Source organism: Mastigoproctus giganteus, chromosome 3, assembly GCF_048544385.1.
Source record: "Mastigoproctus giganteus isolate SK-2022 chromosome 3, ASM4854438v1, whole genome shotgun sequence".
Classification (NCBI taxonomy): Eukaryota; Metazoa; Arthropoda; class Arachnida; order Uropygi; family Thelyphonidae; genus Mastigoproctus; species Mastigoproctus giganteus.
The window spans coordinates 61,715,430-61,737,860 of NC_143577.1; the positions used below are offsets into that span (position 1 = coordinate 61,715,430).

General features: G+C 35.1%; 1 protein-coding gene across 1 annotated transcript in view; it reads left to right on the forward strand.

Moving 5' to 3' along the window:
- Window positions 1-3,936: 3,936 nt before the first annotated feature.
- The window catches only part of LOC150088047 (glutamate receptor 1-like), a 240,850-nt gene continuing 222,355 nt past the window's right edge, over window positions 3,937-22,431 (forward strand). Inside the window, exon 1 of the mRNA XM_090370548.1 lies at window positions 3,937-4,142. Coding sequence (XP_090226674.1) covers window positions 3,974-4,142 — 169 coding nt within the window. The 5' untranslated portion in view covers window positions 3,937-3,973. The remainder of the gene's footprint in view (window positions 4,143-22,431) is intronic.

Below are 22,431 nucleotides of genomic sequence, written 5' to 3' on the forward strand. Positions count from 1 at the left end.
TACAGGTGAAAAGCATGGGAAGGGCAGCGATATGGCGAGCTTTAAACGAGGCATGACTATTGGTGCTTGGGAAAGTGTGCCAATCTCCATGACAGCGCGTTGAATAGGATGTTTCGACTCTCCGCTGGGCAAGTATATTAAGGATGGCAGACAATGGACAAAACATCCATCTTACGTAAAGCGTTTGAGGCAAAACTGACGTGGATTAGCGGAACTGAGAGACAATTGAAGTGATTCGTATGAAATAATAGGATGGTCACAGTGTACAGCTGACTGCAGAATACAATATAGGAAGTCTACAGCTGGCCTGTTTGACGTACTCCTTATTATGTGTTGATGAACTGAGAACGCTGCGGTTGATTAACAATTTGTGGTTGTCACCAGATTTCAAATGGTGATGCCATAATGAAAACTAAATCAAAATAAAATTTCATTTTGATGGAACACTGCTTTCATCAATAATTAAATTACACAGTGCACTGTCCAAGCACTTAGTTTAAAGTTTATAATCATATGATAGTGATAACTATGTTTTTTTTAATAAATTAATTATTTACACGTGCATAAATACAAAAAATTAAATCCATAGGAATCTGTAGCACAGTTTAATGATCGTTAGCATGAAAGTTCTAAATCGGCCACTTGCGCATGCGTGGTTAACTTGCTATATGTAAGCCATAATAGCTAATTTTTGAGTGGCACGTCGTTTAGTTCTGTTTACATTATATAAAATTTAATTATTTATTAAACAAACTATATTATTAAACATTATATAATGCAAATTTATAAATACAACTTAATAATAAATACAATATTCTGTTTTAATGTGGCAGTGTCATGGCTCAATCACACTTCGCAGACACTTGCCACTAGTAGTCACGCAAATCGCCCTTCCTTTTGTGTCATGCCTGAGGAAGAATACGTGTGTGAAGGCAAAGAGACGATATATCCCACACGTTTGGTGCGGACAGGGCACACAGTGCAATGCCAGTTTCCAGTGTGAGGAATGTTTTGCTAAGATATCTTAGGTGTGCCAACATGTGTGCAAACATGTTGCACAGCACCATCATTGTCTGTGTATTGGACACCTGTTACGCGATTATTGTCCATACAGTTGTTGAGCCAAAAAGCATCTTCCAAGTTAATATACGCAATTGTAACTTCAGTATTTCTTTTTAGAGTGGTTAATATATAGATTATGGTCGCTTGTAGGTTATTGACAATGGACTTTGCAGCGACAGAGTAGTGAATTCTAGAATGTGCATCTGGCAGAATTTGACTCGTGTGGCATGCTTATTCCATGGAATTATTTTATATACGGCGCAATATAGACTCTAAGATGAGCCTGAAAAGACTTACATTAGGGTTCATTTGTTGGTTGTTGTTAGGGTTTTAAGCACATCAGCATCTTAGTGCATATTGCGCCGTATATATTTTTGTCGGTAAATTGCGTGTGTTCTGTTATCAATTTGCTGTTTGCTAGACGAAAAACCTGAATTTCTGGGAGAAAAACCATGCTTCCCTCGCCTGATACCAACTAATACAGCCACATTGCGAGCAAGACCTATACATTTCCTCGCGTCATTAATGGAATTCGAACTCAGGTCTTTATCACTCAGTTTTGGGAGGATGGTGTTTATATCAACTGTTCTATCCCCGAAGGCAGGTTCATTTGTTGATGGTTCGATTTTATAAGTGTTCCGCTGAGGACAAGGAAGACTACTGATGATACTAATGAGGGAGTCGATGATGTTAGGACTGAAGAGGACTGATAATGAATTATCAGTCCTCTTCAGTCATTCAGTTCTTCGGGAGAAAAATTCCGGAGTTAAGTAGATTCTGATTAGTGGCTTTTTTTTGCGATATTTATGGTTAATAAGATCTCGATATTGACAGGACTTGGAAGAAAGAGGAATTATGATTGCTTGCCATTGCCTTGACGGTCAGTAACTAAACTGATGATATCTACCCTATCTGATGATATCTACCCTATTTGAAGACTATGTCTATTCATCAAGGAAAAACTGTCATCTATTCCTCTTTGTTCCAACTGATGTGCTGTTGTCACCAATTAAAACTAGCTCTTTTGCATATAGGTTGTTATATATAAAGACCTTCTCTCATGAGGTATTTTAGAAGGCATTCTTTAGAACAAGCTCTGAAAGAAGTTGCCATAGTGTGATTTCTCTAAGACATCTTGCTATTAAGATTTAATAATGATCTTCTTGCGTGGAAGTGATAAGAAGTCGGTCTCAAACAGACCTTTGAGAGAAAGTTTGAGCGTTTTCGATTTTAATTCGTCTCTGCTAGGCGGGAAACGAAAACGAGCGCAGTGTTTAAATATATTTTGTTCGTTACTTTACACACCATTGTGGATGGTGTGTAAAGCGTTACTAAGAGAATTTGTCTGCCTTACGGGCTTCATTTTTTGATATGTATAATTTTTGAAGTAGAACAACCAGCCCACTGTTTATTGAAATCCTATATTTTAATCAATAGATAATTATGAATTTATTCATATAATAAGCGCAATGATATGATAATATACCTTTGAGAAATATTTATTTAATAGAGCAAAAACAAAACCGACTGTTATTTTAAATGCACTAATACATAAACAGTGCAGTTGTTCAAAAATTTCAGGGGCTTACAAAATCTATATCATCAAAAGGAATGTATTGCTTTTTTATATCATATGTGTTAAATATATATACGGTATTTATGTGTAGAGTGTGTGCTTTTATTGGAGTTATAGTAACTTCTCTCCGTTCAATTGGGTAAATTATTTCAAGTTTCTCTTTCACAAGAAATAATTCTCGGATTGAAAGACAATCTATCCATATGAATTTGCAGTTATTGGTAAGTTCTTTATTAAAAGAGTGCTAATATTCTAATAAAATAATTAATCTTCCTACAGGCAATTGTGTGGTGTGTCTATAAAATTAAGAAAAGAAATTTTTCTCGTGGTGTGGTCTATTCAAAATAATGTGCTAATGTTACCAGTAATTCACAGCGTTTTGTTTATTGTTGTAGGTAATTGAGTTATGTGTAACCCAGTTACCTGAAATAGTAGCCTTCTTGGCATATTGATTTCCTTAGAACTTCTTTTTGGAAATCCTAAATCTGGAGTAAAATTGACTTATAAGAAGAATTCCTTTTTTTACAGCAAGCGCTTTTTATTAAATTATTGTATTTATCACACAATACACTCTTTTGTAACTAATGATTCTGCTATATTTGTTCTGCCAATCACACATGATAAAATGTAGCCAACGTTAAATTATGTTTTAATGCTTATCAGCTGATATTCCTTTAAATGTTGCTTTATTCATATAACTCATCGCTATTTTATTCAGAAAACGAAAGTTTACTTGAATGTAAACAATGCACGTTAAAATACGATTGTTTAATATAGTATTTGAATTAGGAGTACCATATATGTACAATTAATGGGTATTTAATATTACAATAAATAAAAGGCTGTTTAGTATCCCAACTGTATTAAAAAATCATTAATAAATAAATAAATTTCGTAAAATAGTAAAAACTGTATACAAACTAATCAGCTAATGTCGAAGAAAGTGCCAATCAATTCATTTCAGCCAGTGTACCCAACTGTTAGGTAGTATCAGAACAATACATGTACATATTTTTTTAAATTTTATTTTACCATTGGCTCGAATAAACGTTCCAATGTAAACACCGTAATATTTTAGCTCGAATTGCACACTCCAGCTGATTAACACGAAGCTGGAAATATTGGAATTATGCCGCCTCCACAACAGCATGCATTGCATAATGACCACACACCATAAACGCGAAATGAGATCTCCCGCGAAGCTACCGCCGCTTCCACTTCGCTCTTGCACTCAGCATCCCATGCACATGCGCAATATAGATCCATCCGGTGAATTCGCATAGCTTCGATATCAGACATCAGAAATGCTGTGTTAGCTTTAGCTTCGTGGTTTTCATGAATCCGTGCTCTGAGAGCTCTAGGTTTAATTACCAATGCACACACCAGTCTTTCACTGTATCATTTAACACTAGGACTATGAAAGGGATAGTATTAATTTTAAAACTAATATGTTTTACTTCCATTTTGGCCTTAGTTCGACCGGTGCCAGAGAAGATTCCAGTTGGTAAGTTCACCATTTTATGTTTATAATGGAATAACTGTTCCTTCATAATTTATCATTAACTATAATAAATTAAGCTAATTTAATTGTAAGCAGAAAACATACATCGGTAAATGTATTTAGCATAATGTATGGTCACCAACTTATCCATGACAGTTATGAGGAAATCAAACAGGTGTACTTAGTAAGTATCGATCGTTTATCTCAACGCATACCGACAGATATTTCTTTACCACTTAAAGAAAAGTAGATTGTCGTAAAGCGACTTGTCCATCTTGAGTGGAGTAATATATTCAGGAATGCTCAGGATCGTCACAAAGTTCATTGCTAGCGCGGAACGATAATATTAAGACATATGTCGAATGAATAACAGCAATGGCGTTTTATCAAATTATTTGTTTCTTTATATATATATATATATATATATATATATATATATATTTCAATTTACGCTTTCCAATGCTTCCGAATTTCGATATTTTAAAATATTTTTTATAAAAAAATAGTTCAGAGTTTTTGCTAGTTCGTTTATATTTTATTTTGAGTGTGTATATAGAAATTAATTTAGAAAAACGGTGAAGTAAAATAATTTGGAAAATATTAAATTATGGAAATAGAAGAAACATTTTAGAAACACGATCTTGAAAAAATTTATTAATATTTATCAGTCAATAAACGCAATTATGTATCTATAATTAAAAAAAATGAAACTTTTTTTTAGAAAATTTAATTATTTGTGGTAATTAAGATCTTATTTTTTAATATTCCCGAAGATGTCTGTTTATGAATGCAACATTTAGTTTTAATTAAACCAGCAGATAATTGTTGCTAAGTGGCTTTACCTCTAGGGTCATTAGAATTAGAAAGCAATATGTCATTCTTGAGCTGAGTCCTCTGAGATCAAAGTTCGGAGTCCTTTTAAGAGCAAGTGAAGTTTATCACTTATTCAATATTTATTACCTCAAGCGCAGTCTACGTCCATTTATATATGATAATAACATCAAATAATCAAAGATTAAAATAATTGATAGTTACAAAATATTAACGATAAAATATTAATAGAAAATTTACGCCAATTTAAAAAGAAACATTAAATTTATCTTGTTCTAAGTGTTAATTACAATTTAAAAGAACTTAAATTACAAAAATTCAAGAGAACATGTATGTTATTAAACATATGTTACTCGTTATAAACTAGCCCAATCTTAATACATGCACCATTTGATCGATTAATACGTTAGAAAAGCGTAAAAGTTAAGCATTATCAGAGAAAAGGTAATAAACAAATATACAGTGAATAAATAATTTATTATTTTGATTTTGATTTCTTATCAATATTTTTTAAACATATTCCCAATTGCATTTACTAATATACTTTTTAATATTCCATATACTCGTTTACTTAATAATGAAAGAGTAGTTCATTCTTTAGGTATTTCTGAGGCAATTATGGAAAGGCCTCCGTTAATTAGGTAGTATTAGTTATTAGCCTGAACCCTTCTTGTAGTATGTAAAATCAGTGAAACTTAGGTGGACCTTTTCAAAGAGTAGCATCGTGAAGCTCTTTGGAACGATTCTACAAGTGTCGTGCACAATCTATTCCATGATTTAATGTAGGTATTTTGATTTATGTCGCTTACAAAGCTTTCCACAAATACTCTAATTATTTAAAGAGCGAAATTAGTACACAATAAAGCTTATTATTTGCTGTTTGTTAACTGGACACGCTCTGTAATTCATTTATATTGAACAACTCTTTCATAGTCAAAGTGAAAAATAAGTCTCTTTGTGAACAGTAGATCAATTAATACGTTAGAAAAGCAAAACGTATGTATAACAGCCTCTTTATATCATTCTCATGCGTACAATGTAAGTTTTAATAAATAACCCACCCTTTATAAACATCATTTTATAAATGTACATTTCCTGAAAAGAATGCATCCTAAGAAACCAAACAAAGAAAAAAATTTAAAATGCTATCAAAATGATAACCAAGTTGAGGAAAGATGTCTAAGTGGGCCAATATGAATTCACATACCTGCATCCGCACGCAACAACACTATATTATTTTTGCGTGGAGGGAAAAATCGAAACTGTATAACCTCAATTTTCAATTATCTTGGTACGGAAACGAGGACCGGAAATTATTTCTGGAACCGTATTTTCCTATATTTCTTTGGGAACTTCCTTATTCTGCTTCACCTTCACCAAGTCAAAGTGAACAGTAACTGTTTTTTTCTTTTTATTTTCGTTCCTACAACCCTCAGCGACAACGGTCGTTTGAAGAATTTTATCCATTGTGCGATTTGGATATTACACAAAGAACCAATCATATATGATAAGAACCACATTTTCATTCACTCATTCCTTCATACAGATTAATTAATAGTATGCAATTCATTCCTTAATGCATATAATAGAAACTGTTATCCTAGAAAATGTGAATTATCTTGCATCTAGTTAAGTTCTGAATAGCTACTTTATACTTAATCGCCTTCGGAAGATACAGAAAAAAATTCTAATGCTCCGACTAGGACAATCATTGCCCACGTCGCCTAAAGTATTTCTTTTTATTTCAACAATAAGTGCAACATTACGCAAAGAATGGAGAGAGAGAGAGAGAGAGAGAGAGAGAGAGAGAGAGAGAGAGAGAGAGAGAGAGAGAGAGAGAGAGAGAGAGAGAGAGAAGAAAGAAATCCGTGTTTTCCAGTTTCATGTTCCAGCTTGGCAGAAGAGTGATTCTGGAACTGGACTTGCCTCGTTTAGTAGCGATTTTATGGGACTTTTATTACTTCTGTTCATATATTAGAAAGACTAGGAACTTTTAACCATTTTTGCCATCGGTCAGTACCAAATCCTCGTAATCGACTAAGCTACGTTTATAGATTTTCGCAGAAATTAATAGTTACCACCCTACTGTTCATTCTGAATTAGATGCAGTAACGTCTTCGACTACGTATTTGTAATTTATAACAACAAATATAATTGCAGAAATATTTAAATACAACCCGAATTTTAGAAATGAGTAATGCAATAAATAATGAAAATTAAAATAAAAAAGAAACAAACAAATGAATGAAAGCTTAACTAAATAATTTATATTAAATAAATCTATGTTTCTCACTAATGTTTCTAGGATTCTTTCGCTTAAAAGTGTCAAAATTTTATGCACTTATCTGAAAAAAAAAAAAAATATATATATATATATATATATATATTGTGGACTAAACCCCACTGGAATATGTATAAGATGTTATTAGAAATATTCACTTTGTAAATATTCAGTTCGTAGTACATTCTTCGGTATAATGTTTATGTACAGAAAATTGTGTTAAGTTGAAACAACGGAAATTTTTTATTTAATATCTGTCCAATGAATCCTTCCTTCATCTCTCATATGAGATACGGACTTGGTGCTTCACCACTTCAGTTGGTCATATGTCATAAAAATCAAAATCAATCAATCCTATGAAATAAAAACGCTCTATAGTTTTCATGAAATGTCAAAACCAGTGCCAGATTAAGCTACAAGCTAGCAGGGCCCTTGCCCGGGGCGCCATTCTTTAAGGGGCGCCAAAAACAAGAACAATGAGACAAAATATATATATAGATATCCTTGGAGCCGAAAAATCATTCCTTTGGTAGAGAGCGTGTTCGAAAATATATTTCGTTCTTAGGGTCGGGCAAGCAAAAATGCATTCGAATTTGCACGAGGTTGCAGAATCAAGTGGTTCATTAATTGAACGTGGTGTGTAGCTGTCATAGGAATTAAGTCAGTAATTCTGAAGAACGAAGAAAATGTTTTATTTTCTCTCATCAACTGATAGCAATATACTAATAGATCTCCAAACACTCCATAACAGATTTCGAATATTTGCTGTTCAGATTCTAAAAGTAACAAAAGTGTATTTTCGATGTTGATGTAAATGAAGTCTACGTCATCATCTATGTCAACATCAAAAAAAAGCAAAAGTTATGGCTTCTGCAGAAAAGGTTATGGCCATCATGGTCGTTTGCATGCACTTTTTATGATATTAGATCCATTTTGGAGCACCTTAGTTTCAAAATAAGGTTTTTCTGCTCATGTAATCCGATGCGCTACTTTGTACGAGTAGAGGAAGTAACATTTGAATGTGTTGGACAACAGGTGGCTCTTTATTTGAAAAAAATATATTAGTAAGATAATAAGAGGAGTTTACCTCAATATAGTACGTAGAACACTTCCGTATGATACCCTCCAGAAATAGAAAAAATATATATATATGAACAATACAACACTTATTCCCACATACGATGTAAACCAGCCTACTGTACAATAGTTGAACAGTAAAAGAAGGCATTTCTTTCAGTTTCTCATTGCTATACTTAATTTTTGTTTATTTTTATTTTTTTTTGTTTACTGTACTGGTTCTAGAAGTTTTCAGAATCGATTTAGATTATTAGCTTACAGTGGCATATTGCTTATCAGTTGAAAAGAAGCAGCATGAAACAGTTTATCCTAGTCCCTCAAGAATCTACTACGTCTAGACAGCCTGTTTGTTCGTTGTACACTCTTCTCTATCTCAAAATTTAATTGGTCAATGAAGGCGTTTGTAGAGCCAGAAGTTATGAAAAATTATTGGAGTGATGTGTTGATAAAATTCTTACAGATCAATGAACTTGGTTTTTAGTGTTGTAAATGATAAATGAGTACATGCCTAAATAGACAGTTTTCCTAGATGAAATGCTATTCAGCTGAGTAGGTGGAATTCCAGAGAAAACATTTTGATCGGTATCATAATGTAACCCAAGGTGGACTGATTCTGGAAATAAACACTTACGAAAAGGAATGGACTAATATAGAAATATAAACAGAGATAAAAAAAAAAAAGTTTAATTTTAAATGAATAAATATTAATGCACTATTTAATTAAATTAATTAATAATCAATATAATGATAAATGTAATTAGTTTATTAAAAATTAATTAAATAATGAATAAATACTTGAAGTAAAATACAGAAAACTGAAGCACGTTAACTATACAATAGCCTTTACATTTCTGCATTTTCTATAAAGCTTGTAATAGAAAAATTCTAATGGCAACATTAAAAATTATGGAAATTAAATTATATAAATATAACGATAATAATTTTTACATTATTTTTATAAATTAATAAAGGTTAAACGAATGAATTATACCTATATCGAACGAAATCCACCTAAGATGCGGGTCAAATTCTATTATCTGTGACAGAAAAGAGGCGAAAAAGATGGAAGATACCTTTTGATATGCGCTTGCCAAAGGGAGAAAATAAAAAGATGCTTTCTTATCTACTGTACTAAGAGAGCACAAGATGGAGAAAGCACTGGAGGAAGAAATATTGAGGGAGACTTTTTTTAACGACAAAAAAAAGTTAATCTTGCTTCTCGGATAAAGCAGCTCATCTAATGGAACTATCGCTTTTAACTCTTTCGTCAGCACTTTCATATAGTCAAACCTTTCTTTGAGAAGCACCCACGGTATTTTAATAGCTTTCACATTATGTAGACGTTAAAAATATATATAAACGAGGCGGATGCACGGCACACGCCTTTGTCCTGCACACTAAACAGAAAGTGCATTAAAACAACAAATTACTTAAGATCGAGGATCGTTATTGTGCGAAATAAGAAAAGAAAGACATCAGTTGCTGAAAGCAACGTATTTCACTTTCTTGTCCTCTAAGTCATATACGACCAGATTAATCACAGTTACCTCCTCTTTGCGAGCCTTCCCTAAGCCGTTATTTTTATTTTTCTTATCTCTTATTGTTATTTTTTACACTCTTAACTATTACTGCGAATTCAGTTTTGTTTTCATTGCTTTTTTAAGTTTACATTAATTCACGAGCGGTCGACATTCTAAATTGTCATTAAGAGCTCATTCTCTCTAATCTTCTCTAATAGGAAAATTCCTTGTAATAACATTAGCCACTTTGTCGTTTCGATTTTCAGATAACTTGAGAGACATTTGTTAAAAACAGAAATTTTTTGTTTAATCTATTTTGTTTAATCTATACTAATTACATATTTTGAAATTTATGGCAAATAAAACATTTAATTCTATTACCTCGAACACTACCTTTGGTGGTATTACATTTTTTAAAAAATGCAATATCTCCAGATTTTAAGCTGAAAATCCTCCATACACGTCATTCATCATTCAGAAATAACAGATAAGGCCTTGAAACATTTCAGCAAACTGTATGCCGAGGGAATCTTTACACTTAATCACGTGACTTGAACAAGGAGGCGTATATTTAAAATGAGAGTAGCTAATTGCAGAATAGATGTCCAAAATTCACGTTATAGTTAAACAAACAAGTTAGTTAAAGTCAGTGTGTTATATTTCAGGCACGTTAGTTTATTTCTTAAATTAATTAATTGACTTTTTTTCTTTTTCTGTGATTAATACCAGCGAAAAGTAGATATCAAATTATGTTGTTAAAAACTGATTAGCAATTGATTAACTAATAATATATAAAAGCAATTGTTTATCATCTGACTACACCCTCTTCTACAACGTAATATTCACTCTATGGCTATAATACTCCATAATCAACAGCTCCCGAAATGCAACACGTATATCCGTCCGAGATTTAATAACTCAGACAATCATAGTAAGCTGTCAATGCTTTTTCCATATTACAGTTCATTTATTTATTATTCCTGGATTTCAATAAAACATAAAATATAGTATAACAAGTGTTTAACGGTTCTGCTGTGATTAATATAATAAACAGCTAAATATCAATAATTCATGACTTATGTATTTAGTAAACTGATATGAAAAAAAAAAAAAAAAAAGATCTAATTGCAACGACTTGTATGCGCAAACAGAGAGCATTTCATTTTTTGCGCATCCGCCATGTTCCCATTAATTCCTCCAATCAGCAAACAGCAAACATAATATCCAGTGCTTCAGTTATAATATACTTCATATGGATAGCCTATGCGATACATATGAAAATAATAATAATAATAATTGTCGGATTTCTATTGGCCTTATTTTAGTGATATTTGGGAACGCTTGGCAAATTGTTCTGAAAAAGCCAAATGCAAAATTTCATGAAACTCCATTCACTAGAACTTAACATGCGTTAAAGTATATGATGTTTTATAAAACATCATAATGGATCAAGGAGCCGAATGGATAATTAATGGATTTTCATCCTAAATTAGACAATATCTATCCTGTAGCTATTTGCACCTCTGTACTACAACGTTTCTATAACTAACAGCTTGCATGAAATATGTTCTTTGGTACTGTTCGAATACTTTTGACAAGGCGTTTCAAAAATCAGTATTGCGAGGGAACGGCAGCTACTATTGATGTGATCATAGATAAGCAGTTAATAAGCACCTGAGAGATAAATTGCCAATATCCTTCAGGTACTTATTAACTGCTGTCTCTAAGTTTCTTTTTTCTTTCTAACCGCCAATTTAGAGATCCTGAGAATTATTGATGTTCTCATTCGATATGAAATGTTTATTATTTTCGAAATGTTTAATGTGTTCTCGTTTACTAAATAATGCGACGCTATAAGCAAAAATAGCTTGTAAAACTGCTGACGGGAGAATTAGCGTGCAACTGCTTCGTTAGTTACGCACCCACTTTTGAAGATGAATTTTCGTGTGTCATTTGCAATGCTCTGGGGAAATATTTTATCGAAGCAGTTTTGTTATGAGCCGTGTCAGACTTTATTGATCGCTTCAAGGGGATTAAAAATAGACAAGAGAATGAAAAGAGAAAAAGAAAATGCAATTTCAGACAACATATGGAAGCTGTAGTTAATAATAGTACTCGTAACTGCAGTTAATATTATTGATGTTAGAAATGAAACACAGCATTCTGGAATTCACAGTTCAGACTCATCCCATTAACTGTGAGCAGTTGTGAAGTTGTGTCACCTGGAGAGGTTCGCCATCAGAGATTCGAGCAACGAAACTCGGCTGGCTGCAAGAAAAACCAATCGTGGTAATTTTAGGACGATAGATCAAAATAGTGGCCTGAATGTTGTTATACTTTCCATCTTAATCGTTGCAGCTGAGCCCGGTTTTAATGGCTGTGTGAGTTTTTGAGTTTACGTGGGACAACAGTTATTGCATGTTCAGATATCTCCACAATGTTTATGCATAATGTGTTTAAGATTTGGTTGAACTTATAATTCTGCTGATAAAAAAATGTCACTGTCTAGCTCTCTTCCATTCCTAAAAGAAGTAGACATTGGTAGTTTTAACATAAGAAATGTAGAACAAAATAACAAATTGATCGTATTATAAACACAGCATGCATTGGCCCTTTTAGAATCGAAACGCCGATATATACAGGGGTGTACTAGGAGGAATCCTGGGCTGATTTTAAGCAAAAAAAAAAAAAAAGAGATCAACGTATGTTGGTTTGATTTCGAATTGGTATGTAGATGTGTCAATTCTAAGAAACAGAGGGCGCCTCCGTAGCCAGGTGGGCAGGAGCATAGAACACGCTTCTTGATTAGACCGGGGTTCGAGCCCGTGACCACCAAATACGGAGGATGCGGAACGGTCAGGAAATGACCACCGCATATCCCCTGAGCAATATGGCCTTAGTTGCTAATTCTCCTAAAAACCAAATAACAACAACAGTAACAGGGGGTTCCAATATGTTTTAAAATCATCTGAATAGTAACAGTATTCGCCATACAGTGCAAGGAAGCCACAGGCCTTTGTGTGCACTAGCAAAAAAAAAAAAAAAAGGAACAAGTAGATAAGAAAATAAGAATTAAATGCTTCCCTCCTCACACAGGTAACTATTCAGTTGATTTTTGAGTTTATTCAAACTGTCAGCCTCATCTATCTGTGAGGGAAACTTGTTCAACGCAATCAGCGACTCGCTGGCTAAAAGAAAAGTTACTATAATCTAATCTAAACAACAAACCCTGTAATTTGAATTTATGGCCCCTGGTTCTGGAGTTATTTATAACAGCGAAATTTCTACCTTCATTCATTTTATTAATCCATCTCAGAGCCTTATAAACCTCAATGAGGCCATCTCTGAGGTGGCTGCTTGCCAAGTTCTGTACCCAATATAACCGGAGTCTTTCTCTCCTCATACGGTCGTCCTTCTGCCATTCTCACCATTCGCGTTACCTGTTTTTGGACCTTTTCAAGAAGGGGAAACCTACTATTTTGGTATTGAAACTGAAATTGGTATTAAAATGTATAATTTTAAATAAAGTTTAAATTGTTGCGTACCAAGCACTTTTTCTAATGTTCTACACGGTAACTTACTACATTCATCGAGATACTGTTCATAAATAAAAAACAGTAGAGTTCATTATAGTAATAGAAACAGTCATATCGTGCAAGGAAGCCCAGGCTTTTGTTGCACTGAAAAGGAAAAAAGAAAACGAGTAGAGATAAAAAAAAAAAAAAAAAACACAAATTATTTGCTTCCCTCTTCACACAGATTACTAACCCAGTTGACCTCTTAATTTATTAAAACTCATCCTTAAATACCTACGAATCCTCAAATAACTACTAAGCCTCCAATACCTCAAATACCTGCGATGTAAGGAGTGCACCGATCTTAAATTACAATTTGGTGCACTGATGGAACAATTTGAGTCCCTGAAAAAACGAGTGCTTGCCCTCGAAAATAATGCATCTGGGAGCTCGTCAGGGACTCAAAACTCCAGCAATCTACCAAGTGATGCACACCCGATTCGAGCCTCAAAACAGAAAACCCAAGTGCAAACTACTCTGGTTAAAAAGGACATTGTTTTATTAGGAGACTCCATTGTCAGGGAAACGGGGAAATTTTTTGTAATAAAGATAGGTGGAGCAGAACCAGGGTATGTCTGCCGGGAGCAACTATTGATGATGTCACCAACAGATTGTCAGATTTCAAAGGGGGTAAAGAAAATATTATTATTCATGTGTGGACAAACGATATTAAACGTACACGATCTGACGATTTGTTGGAAAAATACAGGACCATGCTGAGGAAATGTCGCGAGCTAGGCCATAATGTCTATGTGTCTGCAATTCTGCCCAGACACGATAGGAGGGATTATATGTTAAGAGCCTTGTGGATTAACTCAAGACTTGAAGGAATCTGCAAGGCTTTAGGGGGTAAATTTCTATCAGCATGGCCCACACTTGTAGGTAGTAGGAATTTGTTTTGTAGAGACGGGATACACTTAAACAAAGGTGGTGCAAACGTTTTTGCCAGTATTATTGAGGATACCTTAAAGGTTCAGGGAAACTGCTAGTTAGGGTGGTTTTTGGGTAATACTGACACGCGTTTATCTGATAATATTGGTCAATGTAACTCTTGCACATACCTTAAGAGTTCTTATCTGTTACCCCAACTGGAGGTATTATCTAAATTTTCTGGGGGCAAAGACGTTTCACGTGAGCGGGTAGCTAATATCAGGGAAGAGAGCCTAAAAAACTTCAAGGGTTGTGTTAGGGTTGTTAAATATACAAGAACAGTAAATCTTAATTGTTTATACAGTAACGTTAGAAGTGTCGTCAATAAAATGAGCGAATTCGAACTGCTGGTTAAAACAAGTAACGCGGACATAATAGGGCTTACAGAGACGTGGTGCCACCCGGAAATTGGGGATGATGAGTTTCGGTACGGCTTGTATAATGTATTTAGGAAGGATAGGTTAGATAGAAGGGGTGGTGGGGTAATGCTTCTTATCAGAAGCAGCCTGAGTGCGACGATAGCTTTCCCGGATTCGGACATTTCACATGCTAGTACAAAGTCTGTATGGTGTGAGATAGTTGGAAACAAAGGTATAATGCGAGTAGGAGTAATTTACAGACCAGGTGATTGAGAAGATTATGACAAAAGCCTCTACATGCAAATGAAATGGGCAAGTAAGCGTCAATACCTTATTATGGGCGATTTCAATTTGGCTCTGACTGATTGGAGTAAATGGGAAGGAAACTCGACATGGCGAACAAAATTTTTAAATCAACTATATAACTGTTATTTGTATCAACATGTCAGGGAAAGTACTAGAGAAAAGAATATCCTAGACCTCATCATCACACATGAATCAGATGACATAACAGGGCTGACAGTAGAGGAACCAGTAGCAGGAAGTGATCACGGAGTTCTACGGTGGATGATGACGAGAGAGGTAGCAGAAGTAAAAGGCAAAGGAATGGGTTTTAATTTCAGAAAAGGAAATTACGATACCTTAAGGTACTACATGGCCTCTATTAACTGGGTAGATATCGCGCTGAGAATGAATACAATTGAACTGTGGTACGCTTTTAAAACATTAATCACAGATGCCTTGAATGCATATATACCATTAAAAAATACTCCACGAGAAGGGTTCCAAGTTGGATGAATAGTGAAGTTGCCACATTACTTGAGCAGAAAAAGGTGGCACGGAAAGGTTACAGAGCAATAAAAAGTACTGAAGCCTATAACAGCTACAAGGTGATGTGTAATAGAGCCACAGAAAAGGTTCGACAGGCAAAGGCAGTTTATGAGAAATCACTAGCAAACAGAGCAAAGAGGGGGGGATAAAGAATTCTTCACATATATAAATGCCAAGAAGAGCAGGACAAACCAGGTCGGACCTTTACGTAAGGGAAAGGGGATAGTATTAAATACACCAGCTGCCGTTGCAGATGAACTCAACAGTTATTTTGCATCGATATTTACAAATGAAAAGCCTTTTGTGGCAATGGGAAATTGTGGGAGCGAAGTTAAAAAATATGTAATTAATGATATTGAAATTTCGCAAGATTATTTAATGAAAAAACTTTCGAGCCTACAGACCAGTAAGGCTCCTGGAGTTGATGGAATATACCCTATAATCTTAAGAGAGGCGGCAAGCGAGTGCATTGAACCATTGGAGCTAATTATGCGAGCATCACTAGACTCTGGGGAGATTCCCTTGGATTGGAAAAGTGCAAATGTATCTCCCATACATAAGGGTGGCTCTAAAAGTGAAGTTGGAAATTATCGACCTGTCAGTCTGACTTCAGCAGTAGGAAAAATCATGGAGGCAATGATCAAGGGTGGAATTCAGGATCATTTGGATCGAATTGAAATTCTCAAGGATACTCAGCATGGTTTTGTAAAGGGAAAATCATGTTTAACAAATCTGGTTCGCTATTTCGAAAGGGTAACTCACGAGCTGGATTTAGGGAATAATTTCGACATTGTTTATTTAGATTTCAGCAAAGCTTTTGACTCAGTCCCACATGAGCGGTTGCTTTATAAGCTGGAACAGGTTGGAATCATTGGGAAAAATCCTTAGATGGATAGAAGGATGGCTTCAGGGCAGGAGGCAGAGGGTTGTGATAAATGGCTATTCCTCAGATTGGGTTGATGTAAGAAGTGGGGTTCCCAAAGGATCAGTATTAGGACCACTGTTGTTTTTAATTTTCATAAACGACATTGATGAAGGGATAGAGGGCGTGATGTCTAAATTTGCAGATGATGTTAAAATTGGTAGAGTAGTTAATGATCACTGTCAAGCTGAGCTTCTTCAGAGAGACCTAGATAGACTTCAGGAATGGTCAGAAAAATGGCAGCTGTGCTTTAATCCAACAAAGTGTAAGGTATTACACCTGGGAAACAGTAATCCCAAAAAACGTATTCACTTGGTGGAGTTCAACTAAACCCAGTACTGGAGGAAAGGGACTTGGTTGTTACGATACGGTCAGACATGAAATTCTCTGAGCGTTGTAAACAGGTTGCAAGGAAGGCCCATGGTGTCCTATCGATGATCTATCGAACTTTTGCAAGTAGAGATAGGGACGTGATAATTCCATTATATAAGGCTTATGTTAGCCCACACTTGGAATGCTGTGTTCAAGTATGGAGACCGCACCTAAAGAAAGACATCGAGCTTCTTGAAAGGGTGCAAAGAAGGGTAACTAGCCTGGTGAGATCGGCAAAAGGGCGTCCTTATGAAGAAAGACTTCGAATATGTGGGTTGCAGAGTTTGGAAACTAGACACCTTAGAGGAGATTTGATTGTGTTTAAGGCTCTGAGAGGCATCAGTAAAATGAATGAGGACGAAATTTTCAAGATTATAAATGATGCTAGAACTAGGGGACATAAATTCAAGTTACGGGGGAAAATGTTTAGATTGGACTGCAGGAAGTTTTATTTTAGCCAGCGAGTTATAAATTACTGGAATAAGTTGCCTTCATGGGTGGTAGAGGCCGACAGTTTGGGGAAATTCAAAGGTCATCTGGATAGTACTTTCGGGTAAGGGAAGCGCATAGGATGATAGGTTTAATTTCCTTTTTATTTTTATTTATTTATTAATTATTATTATTTATTTTTTTTTTTATTATTGTTTTGTTCGGATTTTTTTTTTTTTTTTTTGGTTGGTGCAGCATAAGCCATAGGCTTTCTTGCACCATGCGGCCGTTACTAATACTAATACTAAAGGCAACCTGTTTCAGCAATCAACGACTCGCGAGCTAAAAGAATACTTCCTCTAATTTAATCTAAACTTCTTCTCCTATAATTTATTCCACCAAGTTCTGGAATTCTCTATAACAATGAAAATTCTGCCTTAATTCATTTTAATAACTCCTCTCAGAGCCTTATAAACCTAAATAAAGTCACCTCTGAGGTGCCTGGTTGCCAACCTCTGTAGCTCATATTCGGAGTCTTTCCTCGTACGGTCGTCCTTTTTCCGATCTCATCATTCAAGTTGCCGGTCTTTCAGCCCTTTCAAGGAGGTCAATGTCTTTTTTCAGATGAGGTTTCCATATCTAAATATGGTATTGTAAATGTTGTGTTACAATTAACTTATACAGTGGAATTATGATCTCCATATCTCTACAGGATAATGTTCGAAAAATCATCGATAGGACACCATGGACTTTCTTGCTGCCTGTTTTGCACTGTTCAGAAAACTTCATATCTGTATAATTTATTTGGAGGTTGCTGTTCTTCAAGTGTAAGACCTTGCATTTAGCAGAATTAAAACACAACTGCCACTAATTTGACCATCTTTGAAGTCTGTTCAAGTCATCCTCAAGGAGCGCAGCTTGGCACCGATCATTAACGACTCGCAGATATTTACGTCATCTGCAAAATATGGCATCGCGCCTTGTATCCCCTCGTCGATGAAAATGAGAAACAACAGTAGTCCAAGAGCCGAGCCTTGAGGCAACCTGTTCCAGCAATCAACGACTCGCTGGCAAAAAAAAAAAAAAAAAAAAAAAAAACACTTCCTGCAATCTAGTCTAAACCTGTTCCCCTATAATTTGAATTTAAACCCGAGTTCTGGAATTCTCTACAACAGTGAAAATTCCTTCTTAATGTTCTCCACGATAACTTAATACATTCAGGACCCAACTCTTGACACTACACCAATCTGGAGAGTATATCCATTAATCACAGCCCTCTGCCGTGCAGACACCCAACCATCCATCTTAGAATCGTACCATAATCTCAGACTGTTCAAAATTAAACAATAAATTCTCATGCAAGAACGAGTCAATCGCATTGCTAAAATCCAAATAAACTATGTCGAAATTTCCCTAAATCCAGCTCATGAGTAACTGTGTCAACATTGACTACCAAGTTTGTTAAACATCATTTTCTCTTAACAAAGCTATGCTATGTGTCCCTAGAAGGAAATATCTGTCTACATGTTCCAGGACTGCACTCTTAATCAATGCCTCTAAGAATTTTCTGCCACTGAAGTTAGGCTAACCGGTCTGTACTTACTAACTTCACTTTCAGAACCACCTTTATGTACGGGCGATAAGTTGCCGCTTCTCCAATCCAAAGGAATCCTTCCCGTGTCCAAAGATGTTGTTTGTTATTTGGTTTTCAGGAGCATTAGCAACTAAGGCCATATTGCTCCGGGAATATGCGGTGGTCATTCTCTGACCTTTCCGCATCCTCCGTATTTGGTAGTGACGGGCTCGAACCCCGGTCTTTTCAAGAAGCGTGTGCTACGCACTGCTGCTCCTTCCCACCTGGCTACGGAGGCGCCCGTGTCCAAAGATGCCTTAATAATTAACCTCGATGGGTCAATACATTCGCTGGCGCTCTCCCTCAAAAACTACAGGGTATATATGCCGTCAGCTCCGGAACCTTACGTGCCTTTATGCTCAAAAATTTTTATAATAAGCAATCACCAGTAATTAAGACATTTTACAACTAAACAGAAATACTTACTCTTTAATTTTAAAATCAATTATTTTAGGGAATGAACGTAAAAAAAAAAGCTCTTATAGCAGTGTACAACATGCTTGTATTCTACTTGGAAACGCATATCTGTGCGTCGTAATAATTATTGTGTTGCTCTCTCTGTGGTGGGTTGGTCACTTCAACTGGTGGCTTGAGCATCCAAAATTATCTCTGGCAAAGCGCCCCTATCTTTAACTTTTTGTGCATACACCAACGCTTGCATAGTTACTCTAGATGCAATAGTGCGTTGGGTTCAGGATGAGAGATCTAAATGACCGTGGATTACAATAGCCAGGTGGATCTCCTCGGTTAATCCAACATTTAGGACTGTAACATCAGTTAACAAGAAACCTGTCAGGAAAAAAAAGAAGATGGAGTTCTATTATGATGAAATATGTACACCACCGCGTTAATAAACGTTTTTCAAAAGGCCAAGAAGTTCATTTTCCAAAAAAGTAAGGCATTCTTCCCCGTTGAGATGATCAGTGAACACTCATGATCCGATTAGTTGGCTCCCAACAACTCTGCTCCATACATTTCTCGAAAACTAGCGCTTGAAACTGGTTTCAACAGTTGCATAATGATTGTTCACAGCCCACATGTTCATTACAAGGTTTATTTACTCCATGGAGTAAAGGTCACTTCATCAGTAAATACCTGTACACATCAGGATTACGAAGTATCCAACCAGAAACGCTTCAGGGCCACTCATAAAACGTCTCGTCAAGGTATGCTGTACTTGTTGAAAATGGACGTAATTAAGAGCTTCTTTCTTACCACCATCCAAATCATGAAGATATTCGAACTTGTTGAAGGACTGCATTGCACTGCTCAAATCGCATTATTTTGAACCTCCTGATTAATTTTACGAGATCACAACACCATAGGTCTTGGTGAGCATCAATAAAACTTGTTTACTGAAGACAGTACAGTTGGGAAATAGCAGCCGTTATTTCTCAACAGCAGCTCTTGCAATATCATTAAAAAAACATAAATGAAGTGGATGTCATCCCTCTTTCGGAAACTGGCCAGCAGTGCTTTGGGAAAAGCACACAGTTAACACATTCAAACATAGCAGCACACGTTTTTCTTCTCAATGCGAAAGGTGTTTTCCATCATTGGTTTTGACAAAAATCTTTCTCAGTGTTGTAGTAGTAGTAGGGTTTAGGAGCATCAGCGACTAAGGCCATGTTGGTCCGTGTATACTGTCTATAAATTGCGTGTGTTCTGTGGTAGAGTTGCTTGTTTGTTTGACGAAAGCTCAAGTTTCCAAAGGAAAAAATCATGCCTTCGCCCGAGGCCTACTAACTCAGCCACGTTGTGAAAATTAAAAAAAAAGGAAACTCTTCGCGTTATTGACGGGATTTGAACTGGAGCCGTTTCCACCCAGTATGGGGAGGACGTTGGCTTTATAGGGGTAGTTTACTTTGCATCTGCACGAAACGCAAAGTACCCGATAATGTTTAGTCGAATTAAATTAAAATTTCAGCCAAAATGATACAACAAAGGTCTATACTGTGTATTATATCTATAAATGAGTGTATGTTTTACGGGAAATATGCAGGTTGCATGGGTGAATAACTCAGAAAAACACGAGGAAAAACCCTTTTCCTCCTTGCATGAGCTTGACCAAGTTTCAAGACATTTTTCCTACTCGATAAGATTCGAATTCAAGACTTAGCAACAAGCAGTTATTCGAAATTCGTAAAAGAGGTTATTCGTAAAGAATCGATAAATAGCATTTGTTAAATCAGTCAATGAATATAACTTTTAACTATTTTAATAGAAATATTACTTTTATATTTATATTAAATCTAAATATAAGTTTAATCAGTCATTAAATATAAAATTGTACCTTCGCATCATGCAGAAGGACCCTGTTCTCCTTTAACTTTGTACATTCTAAATTTTGTTTTTAAGCATTTAGCATCGGAAATACTTCAATATATTTTATTTTCAATAACCCAATAAGCGTAGATTATTTAATAAAACCTAAACCACATCATTAAGATATAAAGAACAAAACAATCTTCAGCAAACAAAATTCACAAATTTGTACACCAATTAAATCAACACGATGAGATACTGAATTTTTATTTTTAAAAGGATATCATTAACTCCCTTTTTTCAGCTGGGGACACAGCTTTAATCTTATGCTTCAACAAGTATGTTTGCTGACTCAGTTGAAAACTAAGCAAACAAAAATATTTCAGTTAAAAGAAGGCCATTCAAGTGTCTTGAAATTCTTCAACTAATGGAAATGAAACTATCCAAAGAACAAAGTTTTAAAGTTACTTCAGGGAAACATACTTTGCATATAAAAATTTTCGCAATAAGCGATCCAGAATTAAACTAATGTATTTTAACGAAGGATTAATTTCATTTTGATTATCATGGAAATAAAATTTCTAAAAAAATCAATTCCATATGCTAAAGACATTATAAGTCAAATTTATCGATTCAGTTTTTAATTTTTGGATTATTTTATTTAATGAATGAGGATATCAGCTTTCAGAAACTTCACGGGTGACTTTCTTCCGTTGAAGTTTTTAATATGAATTTTTATACCCCATTACTTCACTAACAGCCAAAACAAGCTGTAGTATATTGGGCAATTTTTGAAGGGAAAACTCTTTATTTTTGAAGAACTGTTTTTCTAATCTCTGTACTTCTTTGTGCTATTTTTCTATCGGCGACAAACATTCTGCCAGCCACTCACGAGAGGAAAAATTAGGGATGAAATTTCTTTTCTTAAAGCTACCACCTTTTAAATTTTATTTTTCAAGGAGTTAAAATCGATACAATAAATTATTGCCTATGTATTTACAGATTAAAAGTTTACTTTATAATTTCACATCTTTAAAGGATTTTTAGTATTTCAGGAATCTGCAAAAGTATAATTTTCATTAATGGAAGCCATGCTGTGGAAGCCATGATGATATTTAATTTGAAATTCAAAATGTGTTACTTTATCTGTAGAGCTAGAAACTACATGGCTGGACAATCAAGTTCCTTTGAACAACTTCAGAAAACCACGTATCAGAATGGACAGAGCACGCGCAAATAGATTACCTTTTGCAGCTGTAGACGTGAG